This window comes from Protopterus annectens, chromosome 6.part0, assembly GCF_019279795.1.
Source record: "Protopterus annectens isolate FY-2018-M chromosome 6.part0, PAN1.0, whole genome shotgun sequence".
Lineage (NCBI taxonomy): Eukaryota > Metazoa > Chordata > Ceratodontiformes > Protopteridae > Protopterus > Protopterus annectens.
In genome coordinates, this window is record NC_056737.1 from 1,735,461,171 (window position 1) to 1,735,475,503 (window position 14,333).

The 14,333-nt window shown below is 41.5% G+C and overlaps 1 protein-coding gene across 1 annotated transcript in view; it reads right to left on the reverse strand.

Annotated features, from left to right (window-relative positions):
- Nucleotides 1–14,333, reverse strand: part of ATL3 (atlastin GTPase 3) — a 1,114,372-nt gene that overhangs the window by 490,848 nt on the left and 609,191 nt on the right. The window contains exons 6-7 of the mRNA XM_044075127.1: nucleotides 13,118–13,174; nucleotides 12,237–12,246 (exon numbers count right to left, since the gene is read on the reverse strand). Of these exons, the coding sequence (XP_043931062.1) occupies nucleotides 12,237–12,246; nucleotides 13,118–13,174 (67 nt within the window). The remainder of the gene's footprint in view (nucleotides 1–12,236; nucleotides 12,247–13,117; nucleotides 13,175–14,333) is intronic.

The following is a 14,333-nucleotide window of genomic DNA, read 5'->3' on the forward strand; positions in this document are numbered from 1 at the left end:
TACTAAGCCTCTGTTATTCTGGCCGACTGAGGGCTACCCCTGGCAGGATAACCCAAATGTGATGACCTCAACAGTGAAACACGAAGAACATCTGACCAATGCTCCCCATTCTATCTTTGTCTTTCAGACGAAGAGGTGAGAGAGAAGTAAACTGCTTAATCCTTTCTTCCTTTAGTGAAATGAGCTCTGCAGAAGTGTGCTGAGATAGAACTGAATGGAAAGTTTAATTCATACATATTCCTCATTTCCCACATACTAGTCTGCTATCATCCTGCTCTGGGAGTCCGTAACTTCAGGTTCATTAGGTATGCAGAATTTCAGGTGGTCATTTTTTTTTTAATTTATCTTTGTTAACAGAGATAGTAAGCTATTCCATGGACCACATTTTCATTAACAACCTGGGCTATAAGACAGTCAAGACTATACAAAACAGTACATGCCAACAAGAAGCAAGGTAAACAAATATTTAAAATCCTCAAACGCAAGCTACTTTATAAATGAAAAAAGTACAGTTTTGTACCTACCATAAATGTAGATGTCCGATAGGCATGCATCTGCAGTCCTTACAAATGGGTTGTCCTGTCATCAGGCAGCCCTTCGGTCGGCCGGATTCCAAAGTCTGGGTCTGGCCTCGGCTGGTGTCACACTTCACCCGACGTCATAGCGGCAGTTCTTCGGGTATAAAGGCATCAGCCGACGCCATTTTCCTCAGTGTTTCTTGCCCCAGATGCCAGGTGCCCTCTAGGAAGGCTAAATTTGGATAAATGCAAATGGTTCCAAATAGTAGAGAGCAAACAAAAAATAAGCATGTATGTACATATATACAAACAAATACACCATAATAGATTCCCCAGCTAGCTACAAGATGGGCAAATATCCTAGGAGTACCACAGAGGGAAGGAGGGTGGGTAATCCTGACTGCAGATGCATGCCTATCGGACATCTACATTTATGGTAGGTACAAAACTGTACTATGTCCTTCAAGGATGCATCTGCAGTCCTTACAAATGGGTAGAATACCATAGCCAAACTGGGGGAGGAGGAGAAATAAGATTATGGTGTAGTTAAGATCCCTTGCAAAACAGCAGTGGCAAAACCTGCTCGGGATCTGGAGTATAAAGGTAAATTATAATGCTTGGCAAATGTATGCACGGAGCTCCAAGTAGCAGCCTCTAAAATGTCTTTGGTAGCCACTCGTGAAAAAGCTGTGGTAGTGGCTGTAGCCCTTGTAGAGTGAGGCCTGATGTTTTCTGGAGTTTTCTTCCCATGGTAGGAGTAACAAAATCTAATGCAATTTCCCATTCACTTAGAGATTGTCTGTTTTGAAATTGCTTTTCCTTCCATTCCTGTTGCATATGCTACCAGTAGCTGGTCAGTTTTTCTGTTGCTCTTGGTCCTGTCCAGGTAGTAACGTAATTGTCTATGTACATCCAAGGTATGCAACAGTCTTTCTCCCCTGTTCTGTGGGTTGGGGAAGAATGTAGGTAGGTGGATAGCTTGATTTAAAGATACCCTGGAGACCACCTTTGGCATAAAAGTAGGATTAGTTCTCATGGACACTATCTTGATGGAAGATCAGGAAGGGCTGTACTGCCATTAATGTCTGTAGCTCAGATACCCTTCTTGCTGAAGTGATTGCAAGCAGGAAAGCAGTTTTCCATGATAAGTATTGTAATTCTGCTGTTGCTGCTGGTTCGAAAGGAGGTAGTGTCAATTTTTCTAGCACAAAGTTCAAGTCCCATGCTGGCAATGGTGGCTTCCTAGGTGGTTTTACATTTTTAATTCCTCTCAGAAACTGCCTGAGCAGAGGATGTGAGAAGACTGGAGGATCCAAGTTGTATTCTGCTGAAATGGCTGATGCATGAATCTTAATGGAAGAATAGGACAGGCCGTTGTGGAAGAGCTCTGCCAAGTATTCCAGGATGTTAGCTATGTTTACCAGTGACACATTCTCTCCTTTTGCTGTACTCCAAATGAGATATCTTTTCCATTTTGCTGAATAATTTTTTTCTTGTTGAGGGTCTACGAGCCTCCAAGATAATGTCTTTAACCCTTTGAGATAAATCTGGGTTATTTGGTCTTATGCAATGTTCCAGGCAGCCAGCTGCAGTGTTTTCAGGTTTGGATGCAGGGTTTTGAAGTTGTTCTGTGTTAACAGCAAGGGAACTAGGGGCAGAGGCCATATTTGTTCCCGAGACATACTCCTCAGTAATGGGTACCAATGTTGCCTTGGCCAGTCTGGAGCTATCAGGATGATCCTTGGACGGTCTTCTTTGATCTTCAATAGCACCTTGTGCATCAAAGGAAGAGGTGGGAATGCATATGCGGTCAGGTTTTTCCAACTGTAAGATAGGGAGTCCACTTTCCAAGCAAGTGGGTGGTACGCCCTTGTGCAGAATTTTCTCAGTTGGTAATTGTGTGGGGATGCAAATAAGTCTATTTCTGGTAGTCCCCATTTCCTTGTAATGGTTTTGAAGATGTCCGGATGCAGCATCCATTCGTGGGCATCCGTGGCAGTTCTGCTTAGGATGTCTGCTAGTATATTTTCTTTTCCTGGCACAAAAATTGCTTGTAACTGAATGTTGAAGCTCAGTGTCACATTCCAGAGGTCCATTGCCATCCGGCATAGAGGGTATGAATGTGTGCCTCCCTGTTTGTTGATGTACCACATAACTGTGGTGTTGTCCGTCCTTATCAGCAGTTGACCCTGTCGAAGAAATGGTCTGAATGCCTGAATTGCCAGTTTTACTGCCAGCATTTCCTTTTGATTTATGTGTAGGTGCAGCTGGTCTTGAGTCCATAAGCCTTGTATGCACTTGTCCAGCATGTGTGCCCCCCAACCGAGGTCTGAAGCGTCTGTTGTGATGGTCTGGCTTGGTTGAGTGCTGTGGAAGGGCAGTCCCTTGTTTGTTTGACAGGCCTGAGCCCACCATTGGAATTCTTGCTTCAGGCATGGAATTATTGGAATTTGGGTTTCTAGGCTGTGCTTGTGCTGAGGCCATAAATTCCTTAGGTACCACTGTAACTTTCTCATATGTAGTCTGGCATGTGGAATCAATATTATGCAGGATGCCATGTAACCGAGACTTTTCTTGCTGTTAGCTGGTTCTGCTTTGCTAATGCCATGAAGTAGAAAGGGAGTTGCTCCTGTTTTTCTACTGTCAGAAATGCCATTTGTTTTGATGTGTCCAGATCTGCACCCAAGAAGGTTATCCTTTGGGATGGTATCAGCCTTGACTTTTTTATATTGACTGTGCATCCCAGGGCTTGTAGTAGATGAATGACCCTTTGCAAATCTTTTGTTAATTTGTTTTTGTTGTCCGCTTGTAACAGGCAGTCGTCCAGGTAAGGGTAAATTTGAATTCCCTGAAGCCTGCAATGAGCAATTACTGATGCCAGGCATTTCGTGAATACTCTGGGCACAGTAGATAAGCCAAAGGGCAATGCTGAGAATTGATAATGCTCTGATCCTGCAAGAAATCTGAGGTATCTTCTGCAATTTGGTCGTATGGGGACGTGCAAGTATGCCTCCTTGAGATCTAGAGTTACCAGCCAAGACTCCTTGCCCAGCATGGGAAGAAGCTGCTGTAGGGTCAGCATTTTGAATTTTGGAACAATGAGGTATGTGTTTAAAGCGGACAGGTCGAGAATAGGCCTCCATTGTTTTTCTTTTCTTGGTACCAGGAAAAGTCTGGAGTAAAATCCTTGCCCTTGTTCCATAGATGGTACCCTTTCTACAGCTCTCTTCCTTAGTAAGTGAGTTATTTGTTCTAGAGCTTCTTGTCTTCTGATTTGGAGGTAGGTTTGGCATTCCTCTCTTCCTTGGTAGAGTATGGAAGTGAAACCTGTAACCTTGGTCTATTGTCTGTAAAATCCATTTGTCTCCTGTGATGTAATGCCAGTTTACTGAAAATAAGGCTAGCTTCCCGCCTAAGGGTGCCTCTAGTTGTTCCCTGGTAGGCGGTGCCAGAGCCAAGTCACTGTGATTGTCCTGTGGAAGTGGTGGTGGTGGCTGGATCTGTGGCTGTACCTCGCTGGTTGTTAGCCTGCCACTGACGTCCCCTGTAGACACCTCTGGATTGACCCCTGCCTCTTGAGCCTATTCCTGCCTCTCGAGCTCTGGAGGTGTCTGGAAAGGACCAATTCTTGGAAGGCCAGTTCCTGCTAAACCTTGGAGGCTGGACCTGCAAGAAATCCTTGACTGTCTGGACAGATTTTGCTTTCTCTTCCACCTTCTTCAGCACCTGCTGTGCAGGGGAGCCAAACAAATTGAGCTTATCCATGGGAGCATCTAGGAGCTTTGATTTAACATGGTCTGGTAAGGACTGTTCTTTTAACCATGCATGTCTTCTAATCACTGTGCCAGTCATGGCTGATCTAAAGGAAGCCTCCAGTGCATCATAGCCGCATTTTAAGGAATGATTACTGACCTGCTGAATGTTATGTACCATTTCCTGTACAGATTTTTTGTCTAATGGTTCATCCGAGGACAGCTTTTTAGTTAACTGGTCTAACAAATTCCTGATACTGAATCATGTGGAATTGACAGTTCAAGGCCCTAGCTGAAAGAGTAGCAGAAGTGTAAACTTTTTCACCCCATCTCTCTAAGGCCCTAGATTCCCTTTCAGAGGGGAGGGGGTTTTGGTAGAGGTAGCTGCTACAGCCTTGGGTCCCTGGGAGATAGTTTCGGGATCTGCAAAAGGGGCCTTATACAAATGATAATGTGTGTCCGGAACCCTGTAGTACCTATCGGGCTTAGCAGGGGCCGGAGGATGAGAATCAGGAGCAGTACAAGCATCATTAAAAGCATCATCCACAACAGTAAGTACTGGAGGAATGGCTAAAGGCCTATGCTGTGGCAAATGCAAAAAGGTTCTAAGCCTTTTCCTAGAGTCTGAAAAATCCTGGCCCTGCCATTGAAATTGTTCCCTCATAGCATGCAAGGTTTCCCCAAAAGAAAATTCCTCAGGCGGAGAGGCAGAAGGAATGGACCATTCTGCATCAGAGTCCTCATAAGGAGAAAAAGGGGCCTCTGGAGGGCCTGAATTATCTGATTCATCAGAGGAGCCATCTGAAGAAACTGGCTCAGGGGGCTCTACTCTAGTCCTCTTCTCTGGAGGTGGGTAAGAGGCCCTGTCTGGATGTGGTTGGGATCCCCGGATCAAAGAAATGAGATCCTCTGCTAGACTAAGCATTTGTGAACTAGAACTGGGTCTGTGAGAGGGGGTCTTAGCAGGCACAGTTTTGGTAGTTTTTGCTGCTTTAGCCCTGGCAAAGGCCTTAATCGACATGGATGCAGGAGGCCTAGCAGCTCCACGTGCAGGGGTAGAAATATCCAAAGGGATAGTATCTGATAAATCCTGTGAACCTGCAGGAGCAGGTGGGATTTCAGTAGCAGATTCAGCCAAGCTGGATGAGGCCTCGGTAAGTGGCAAGCTTTCGCCGAAGGAAGAACCGTGGACTCGGTTTCAGCCGAAACCGAGACACTCTGTTGGCTTAACCGCGGTTTCGCCAAAACCGCGGACCGCAGTGTCGGTCCTTTTCCTTGCGTTTTTAGAAATTTGCGTCGGAGTATCCGACGGCATAATGTAAGCAAAAGCGGAGCCGAAAACTCTTCAGCAAATTCAGACCGACGTCTAAGCGTTCGTTGGTTGAAAGAAGCACAGGCTAGACAAGCTGCTACGTCGTGGTCTGGGCCTAAGCAAGGTAAGCAGTAAGAGTGGAAATCTTTATGAGGTATTTGTTTCCCACAATTTAAACAGTTATTCACTTTTTCTGACATCGGCTGAGGCAAGAAAGAGTCCCCAACGGGGTACTTAGCTTTTTAGAAGTCTTCGGTACTTGTAGTAGTAATCTCTGGTTCTGACCGACCGGCACTTGCGAACAGCTTCTGCTTCGGGCGCCACGCGGCAAGAAAGACTGAGGAAAATGGCGTCGGCTGATGCCTTTATACCCGAAGAACTGCCGCTATGACGTCGGGTGAAGTGCGACACCAGCCGAGGCCAGACCCAGACTTTGGAATCCGGCCGACCGAAGGGCTGCCTGACGACAGGACAACCCATTTGTAAGGACTGCAGATGCATCCTTGAAGGACATCAGTGATATTGCATGTCCCTCCAAAACTGATGAAAAGCTGACGAAAACTGGACAGGGAGGATGCCAAGAGACCCACAGCAACACTGAAGGAACTGCAGGAATTTCTGGCAAGTACTGGTTGTGTACTACATGTGACAACAATCTCCCGTATTCTCCATATATCTGGACTATGGGGTAGGGTTGCAAGATGAAAGCCTTTTCTTACACAGAAAAACATCCAGGCCTGGCTAAAATTTGCAAAACAATACATCAAGTCTCCCAAAACCATGTGAACATCTGAAATTAAAATGTACTTACAACAGGTGCACAAGGACTTACAACCCCTAAATGAGAAACACAGCGTTGCCAACAATTCTTCCAATGTTTTCATGTTTTTTTGAAACAGGATATAACCATAATGAAGTTGAAAAGATCTCTGAAGTTTCATCACTAAGAACATCTACAGGAGCACCATATTTTTCAAGTGGATACTCTCTGCAGCATGAGACTTTGTCACAACTGGTCACATAGGAATAGGACAGTTTTGAAATACTAGTGCAATATTATTAAACGTTATTGGTGTATTCTCACTATTGATGAAAACATCAGAAAAACTGTTGGCGACACACCGCATTTCTCATTTAGGAATTGCAAGAACTTAAAGCAGAGCTCTTTGACCAGATCTAAGCTGATTTCCAACATAAAAGGAACTTTTCCATGCCGTATGTGCACCTGTTATAAATACATTTTAACTTCAGATGTTTTTGTACATCCAGTGAATGACAAAATATAGAAGCTGAGATCTTATGCAGACTGCAGGACCAGAGATATTATTTATGCTGCTTGCTGTGTTTTATGCAGTTCCTTTTATGTTGGCAAGACTAACTGCCAGTTTAAGGAACACATTTCAAAACATGCAAGCGACATTAGGTTAAATGACTTTAAGAATCCTTTGATGAAACATATACTGGAGAATAATGCTCACAGCTTTCTCTTCTTGGCCCTACAGGTCATTAATGAGAATACAACGGGAGGAGATTTAGTGAATGTTACTGTGACAGCTGAGATGAACTGGATAGTTAACTTACAGGCTGATAAACTACCAGGGATTAACAGCAACTCTCAAACAAGCCCTGAAGGGGCGTACATTATTGCCATGACTTTGATTCGTTGGTGAAGTTTTTAAATAGAGAATTGTTCACATGGAAGGTTTGATCTGATGAAGGATACGGAGTTATCTGAAAGTGCTAATCTTTGTGAATGTTTTATTGTATTAAGGTTTTAATTTTATGACAGCCGTGATTGGTTGTACTGGTTGCTGGATACTTGTTACACACACACTACAACAAAAACCTAGCCAATGTAGAGTTTTCAGTGTGTGTGATGCCTTAAACCTCCTGTAATAGAGGCCCATAGGATATATGCAAATGACCCCTTAAGGACATCAAGTGTTTCAGCTATATGTCTTCTTGATGACCACCATGACTTTTTATGGTTTAGTTTTTTATGTTTAGTTTAATATACATATATATATATATATATATATATATATATATATATATATATATATATATATATATATATAGATAGATATGTTTGTGTGTGTGTATAGATAGATATGTATGTATATCTAAATATCTTTTATATATATATATATATATATATATATATATATATATATAAAATCTCTCTCTCTCTCTACATACACACACACACATATATATGTGTGTGTATATATATATATATATATATATATATATATATATATATATGTGTATATATATATATATATATATATATATATGAATATATGTATAGGCACACACACAAAACCACATATATACGGGTGTACCTGAAATTACCTACACACAAAATCAACTGTAAAAAGATCAACACAAAGCCATTTAAAAGTAAAAAAGATCTAAACGAAAAGTATCTAAACACAAAACACTGAAAAAAAACTGAAGTTACACTAGAGGAGGGTTTATGCCCCTTCTGCATTGTTGTGCAACCTCAGAATTGGTATATATAATTAGTAGGGGGTGTGGGGGCAGCAGGGGGCTTGCCCCCTGCAAAAAAAGATTTAGAAAAAGTGATTGGAAAAAGTGACAATCTAACCATATACCTGACAAAAATCAAACCACTTTTTCTCAATGTTTTTGCAGAAGGAAGCCCCCTTACACCCCCCTATACCCTCACTAACTCTGAGGTCGAGCAACAGTGGGGAAGGAGCATAAACCCTCCCCTAGTACAATTTCAATTTTTTCCAATGTTTTTCAGTTTAAATATTATTCTGTCGATCATTTTAGTGTTGATCTTACGTTGTTTAGATTATTTCAGGTACACCCATACATACATACATATATACATATATATACATATATATATATATATATATATATATATATATATATATATAAAAAACTAGAAATATACATATATAAATAGATTTTTATACGCAGACACATACAAGTAAGTGTGTGTGTGTGTGTGTGTGTGTATTTGTGAGTGCTTAGGCTTCTTTTCATCAGATTGTGTGAGGCAATAATGGGAACAAATATAAATTGTGAATCAAAGAAAATCAACAAGTTACAAAATACTTCTTTTACACTTTTAAGCCATTTTTCCACAATGCAAGACACTTTTAAAGCATTTTTGCACCTCCCACACCACTGTTACAATTTTCAAAACAACATCCATATCAGCACATACAGCCACATCTCATGGAGCCTCTACTTCTAAAACCCATAAGGCAAACCACCACACAATCCAAAATTCTGGTCATTGGAGACTCCATCGTAAGACACACTGATGTCCCTCTCATCAGGATTAGTAAGGAGAAAGTCACAGTCAGTTGGTTATCAGGGTCTTACTCATGCACTCAGGTCACTGGACCACAAGTACTAGTATGACTCGGTCATAGTCCATGTGGGTGTAAATGACCTGAGTTGTACGTCCCTAGACTACATGAAGAGAAAGATATCATGGAGCTCTTGGAAAATGTGTGCCAGGCTGGTAAGAGCCTAGCACTGAGCAGCATTTTACCTTCTCCAAGGATGATGCCACAATATGAACAAAAGATGACTGATTTTCATAACAGACTTAGTTTCTGGTGTCACTCTAGGGGAATGCAATATTTGTCAGCATGGAACGAGATGGTCAACAGAACATGCTGCTTTGCCAGGAATGGTCTGCACCTCTCCCCTCGAGGCTCTTGAATATTAGCTAAAAACAGTCTTCCCCATACTGCCCTTTTTTAGGCAATGCCAAACTGAAAGTACTTCCGACATAGCAAGTCAAAACCCAAGAAAATCTAAAGTTATTACTGTTCAATGCTAGGAGTCTAAACAAAAAAAAACTAGAAGCTCTCCATCTTAGAGAATGCTGACCTCTGTGCAGTCACTGACTCGTGGTTTAAAGCAGAGGAAAGCACACTGACAGTACAAGGTTATAATGCCTTTTACACATTTAGACCAGCTACTACACAGACAAGGACTTAAGCAGGAGGTGTCTCGATTTACATAAAAAATATACTTCAAGGCTGGTCAAACAGGACAATGCACTTGAGCTGCTCCATGTTCAAATCACCATAGGCAAAATTCAATACCACTTCGTTGTAAGCTATAAGTCACCCTCTATGACCCAGGAAATCCATACCATGTATATAAACTTATTGAAAACATTAAACATCCAACCCAATACCATATTCATGGGCAACTAATTACTCCACTATTTACTGGGAATCCTATATGACGCCAAACATACAGGCACAGAGATTCCTGGATTCTGTAAATACAAACTCCCTGGACCAGACTGTTAATACACCACCCAGGGCTACAACCATACTGGATCTGGTCTTAACTAATATAGGAGAGTGCTGCACACCATCTAGTTTAATGTCTTCTCTGGTAAGGTCAGACCACAAAATGGTCTCCTTTGAAGTAAAAATAAAACCTGGGCCCCCAGCTAAACCTGACATATTCAGGAACTACTCTAAGACTAACTTCCTGCTATTAAGTGATAACCTGACAAAATTTCAAGACCCCATAAAACTTGAGAACACTGCTGGCTATACAGAACTGTTCCAGAAAACTTATACAACCATGTTAATAGCTGCATAGAGGCAGGCTGTACTCACCAGGAATAAATACAGAACTAAATCGGAAAACAAGCCACCCTGGTGAAATCACAAAATCAATAGGCTGTATAACAGAAGGAAGAAAATTATGGCAAAAATTAAGAGGTGCAGCACCTAGCAGGATAAAAGCGCTGTCAAACTAAACAAGCAACTCAGTGGAAAAAAAAGTTCTACCAAAGCCAAATTTGAGGTAAATTTGGCATCTCCTGCCAAGGACAACAACAATGCATTCTTTACCTATGTCTGCAACCTCAAAGGAAATGCATAATTGTGTGCACAGCTCATTGTAAAGGGAACCACCTATACTGAGCCAGAATATATAGCAAACCTACTGGCTGATAAATTCAGCTCCAACTTTACCCCCCTCTCCCTCATCAACCTTCCCTCAGGTAATAGCAAATATAACTCCCTCTGCTATCAGTAGGGAACAGGTCCTTAATGCACTCTCCAAGGCCAAGAACACTCCATCAATGGGCCCAGACAATATCCCAGAGTATCTTCTAAATAGCATGAAATATGACCTATCTGGCCCTCTGGAATTGCTATTTAACTGTAGCCTCCAAACAGCCTTCAAGCCTCATGAATGGAGAACAGCAATAGTCATCCCTCTGCACAAAAGTGGGCCACTACAGACCCTGGAAACTACAGACCCAACAGTCTCACTAGTCTTATATGCAAAGTTGTGGAAAGAATTATCATGGAAATGATCAATAATTATGTAGTAAACCTCCAGACACTGGATCTAACCCAGTTTGGTTTTGTCGAGAGCAGGTCATGCCTACTCAACCTGGTGGACTTCTTTCAACTCACCAAAGCAATGGATGAAGAAAAAAGGTTCACACTGCCTACCTTGACCTGGCCAAGGCATGTGACAATACACCAGTCAGCCATTGTTGACAAACACAAGAGGTTAGGTACAAACCCGTATGTCACCCGGTGGACAGCCAACTGGCTCACAGACAGGAACCAGGAAGTTAGAATTGGGGAGTCCACCTGTAAAACAGGCCAGTCACAAGTGGAGTCCCTCAGGGATCGGTCCTTGGATCGCTCTCCATTTTGGCATTTACTTCTCTGAAGTCAAGGCCAATGTCAGTGTTCTCTGGCTGACTAAATTTTCAGATGATTCCAAATTAAGAGCTGTCACGGAATCCCACACTGACACAAAAGTTCTCCAGGAAGGGCTGACACAGACAACAGCTGGTGCCAGAGCCATGGACTAATGTTAAATGGCAAGAAATGCATAACAGCATCCTTTGGAAAGTCATCCACCCCTGTAGCTATCACACTAACACACCCTTCAGAGCTGACCCAGTAGTCAGGGACTAAGGGACACACACACACAGACAGTAATCTAGCCTTTGACCATCATGCATCTACAGAAGTGAGGAAATCAATCTATGCTATGCAACTTATAAACAAAGGTATGGCATCTAAGTCCAAGGATGCCATTATTCCACCCAATTTGGCATTCATCAGACCCATCATTGAGTACAATGCCCCCTTTGGTATGCACCTAACCAGGCATATCCAACAACTGGAACGTCCACAGCAGTTCCTCACTAAAAGAATACAGGGCATAAGTAAAATATCCTACGCAGACCACCTCAAGGCCCTATTATCCCTGTATTCTGTCTCCTACAGGCTGTTGAGGGAAGATCTAAGCCTTGCATACAGGGCATTGTCAAACCCCACTCTGATGAATCTCCTGAATATCTACAAAATAAGCAGCATCAGAATTACCCATTCCAAAGACTTAAACCTTGCCTGTGATATGAACAGAACCTGCTGGACAGACAGGTATGTATCCCAGAGACTACCCAGTCTCTGGAAAAGGCTCCCTATCCATGTGAAGAAGAGATCCTCCCTAACTCAATTTAAGTGTAACTTGGACAAATGGATGGGAACAGGAAATTCATCCCTGGTTTGGCACTCCTCTCTCTAATAGACAGAGGCGACCTGTAAATGGTTCATCTCCCACGTCCCTGCCTGTAAAAAATGTTACACTTATCAAGGATACCAAAACATGTCAGAGACTTGGGATGCATGGCTAGGCTTAAGTCCCTTGTTGTCGTTAGCCTAGTAAACAACTATGACTCTATGAACATGTACTAACTTAAAAATCAAAGCATCTCACAGTAGGGGAACATTTCAAGTTACTTCAAACCTTGAAATCACTACATAGCTCCCCCACATTTGTACTTTCAAGTTTGCTACTCCAAGGACTGTAACTACACTTCTCAGAACCTTAACAAGCGCCTGATTACTCATTTTCCATTTTGCATGAATTCCACTTTTGCTGGAAGTGTTTGCAAGAAAGGAGTAAATCTGTTCTGACTGTCCTGTGTTAGCCATCAAGGACTTCGCTCAGAGCTCTTTTGTTAGTGACTGTAATGTTCTCAATTACAGCCTGACAAGGGAGTACTCAGCTGCCTTGGAATTAAAATAATACAATGTGCTTGGTTTTCAAATTAGCTTTTTGTTTTTTCTGCAAGGCTTTCTGGCAGCAGTTTTGGATGTTTTCGATGCTGCCAGAAAGTTCCCCACCAGAGCTGTTTACAACACTACGTGGAAAGAGTGTCCATCTAGGCTGCAAAAACTCCTTATGCTTAAGTCAGTGGATGGTTGTACCACTCGTTTCAGACACCTAAGACATTATATTTCGTACCTCAACACCATCAAACTTTTATAATATGGTGAATCACAGGACCTTAATCCATCATTAACTGCTAAGTAGCATACACTTAACTCTCAGTGCGTCTTTTGCCCGTAAAGAATCTGAAATGCTACTACAGCAGACTTGCAGCATTGCCCACCAGGTTATCTCTTAAGCTGTTGCTCTTGATTTTGCGTTTCTTTTGTTTTTGTTTTAAGAGATGTAATTCCCTTTTGCTCAAAGGCCCTTACCTGAAATGGTTTGGAGGAAATTTCATCCATAGCCAACCGTCCATATTCTGTGAAGAGCTGAAAATATGACAAAATGAGATAAAGTAATTATATTAACTTTAGAACTGTGTGTGTGTGTGTGTGTGTGTGTGTGTGTGTGTGTGTATATATATATATATATATATATATATATATATATATATATATATATATATATATATATATGTATATAAAATACACACACACACACACAGTACAACACCAACTTGACATAAATGCTGACTTCTGCTTTACATATATGAACCACAGCTAAATAAAATAAAATTAAATGACATCTTTAAAAAAACATCAAACATGTTCAACCACTTTAATAGTCCATAAAGTTCATATTCAGTAGCAAGGTGGAAGGGACGAATTAAAGGAGTGACTTACATTTTTAATAGTGTGCCATTGCCAACCATGCTTCAGGAGGAGGAGACCAGTTTACTGAAGTCTGAGTATATCAAAACAAAATTCATAGGGGTGGAAAACGAACTGTTCAGAGGGATTATGGTCAGAATAACCTCACCCAACACAGTTCAGCAGAGTAGAATAACCTCCTTTATTGCAAAGAAAACACGCATGTGGCATGAGAAACTTCATTCTTTTATACTGTAATACTTCTACAGAAAACATTTTGTATCTATGAAGCATAGTCACTGACGAATTAAAACCACACACCTTTGTATTATTCTGCTTACTAAGAATCTGCAAATCACTTATCTGTGCCTTTCTGTATTAGACATAAGTTCCAATCTTCCATGATGGAACTTTCTGCGCTGGCAATACTGACATTGGCAATATCCCTTTTGGCAACAAAAGGAAAATAAAGACAGAGCCAGCCTGTCAGTGTCCACCTTGAAAGAAGATGGATTCCAAAAAGGATAAAACGTTATGTATACACCAAACATTTTTCAAATCTTGCACTTCTCCCTTCACCATCCCCAATTTCATGCTATGAAGCATCACTCAGGTCATATACTTCTTATGACTGGACAATGATAGGTTTTCAGATAGGAAGACACCTTTTCATATCCAATCAGATATTCACTACATGCTGTTTCTTTCTGTCTCTGACATGCACAAATAATTTTGTTGGCAATAAAAGATGCTTATGCTTGGATGAAATAAAAAGACAGTTTGAGTATTTTTTAATTGCAACCCCTGTCTCAAAGAAGTTCTCATAAATCTGTCCAAA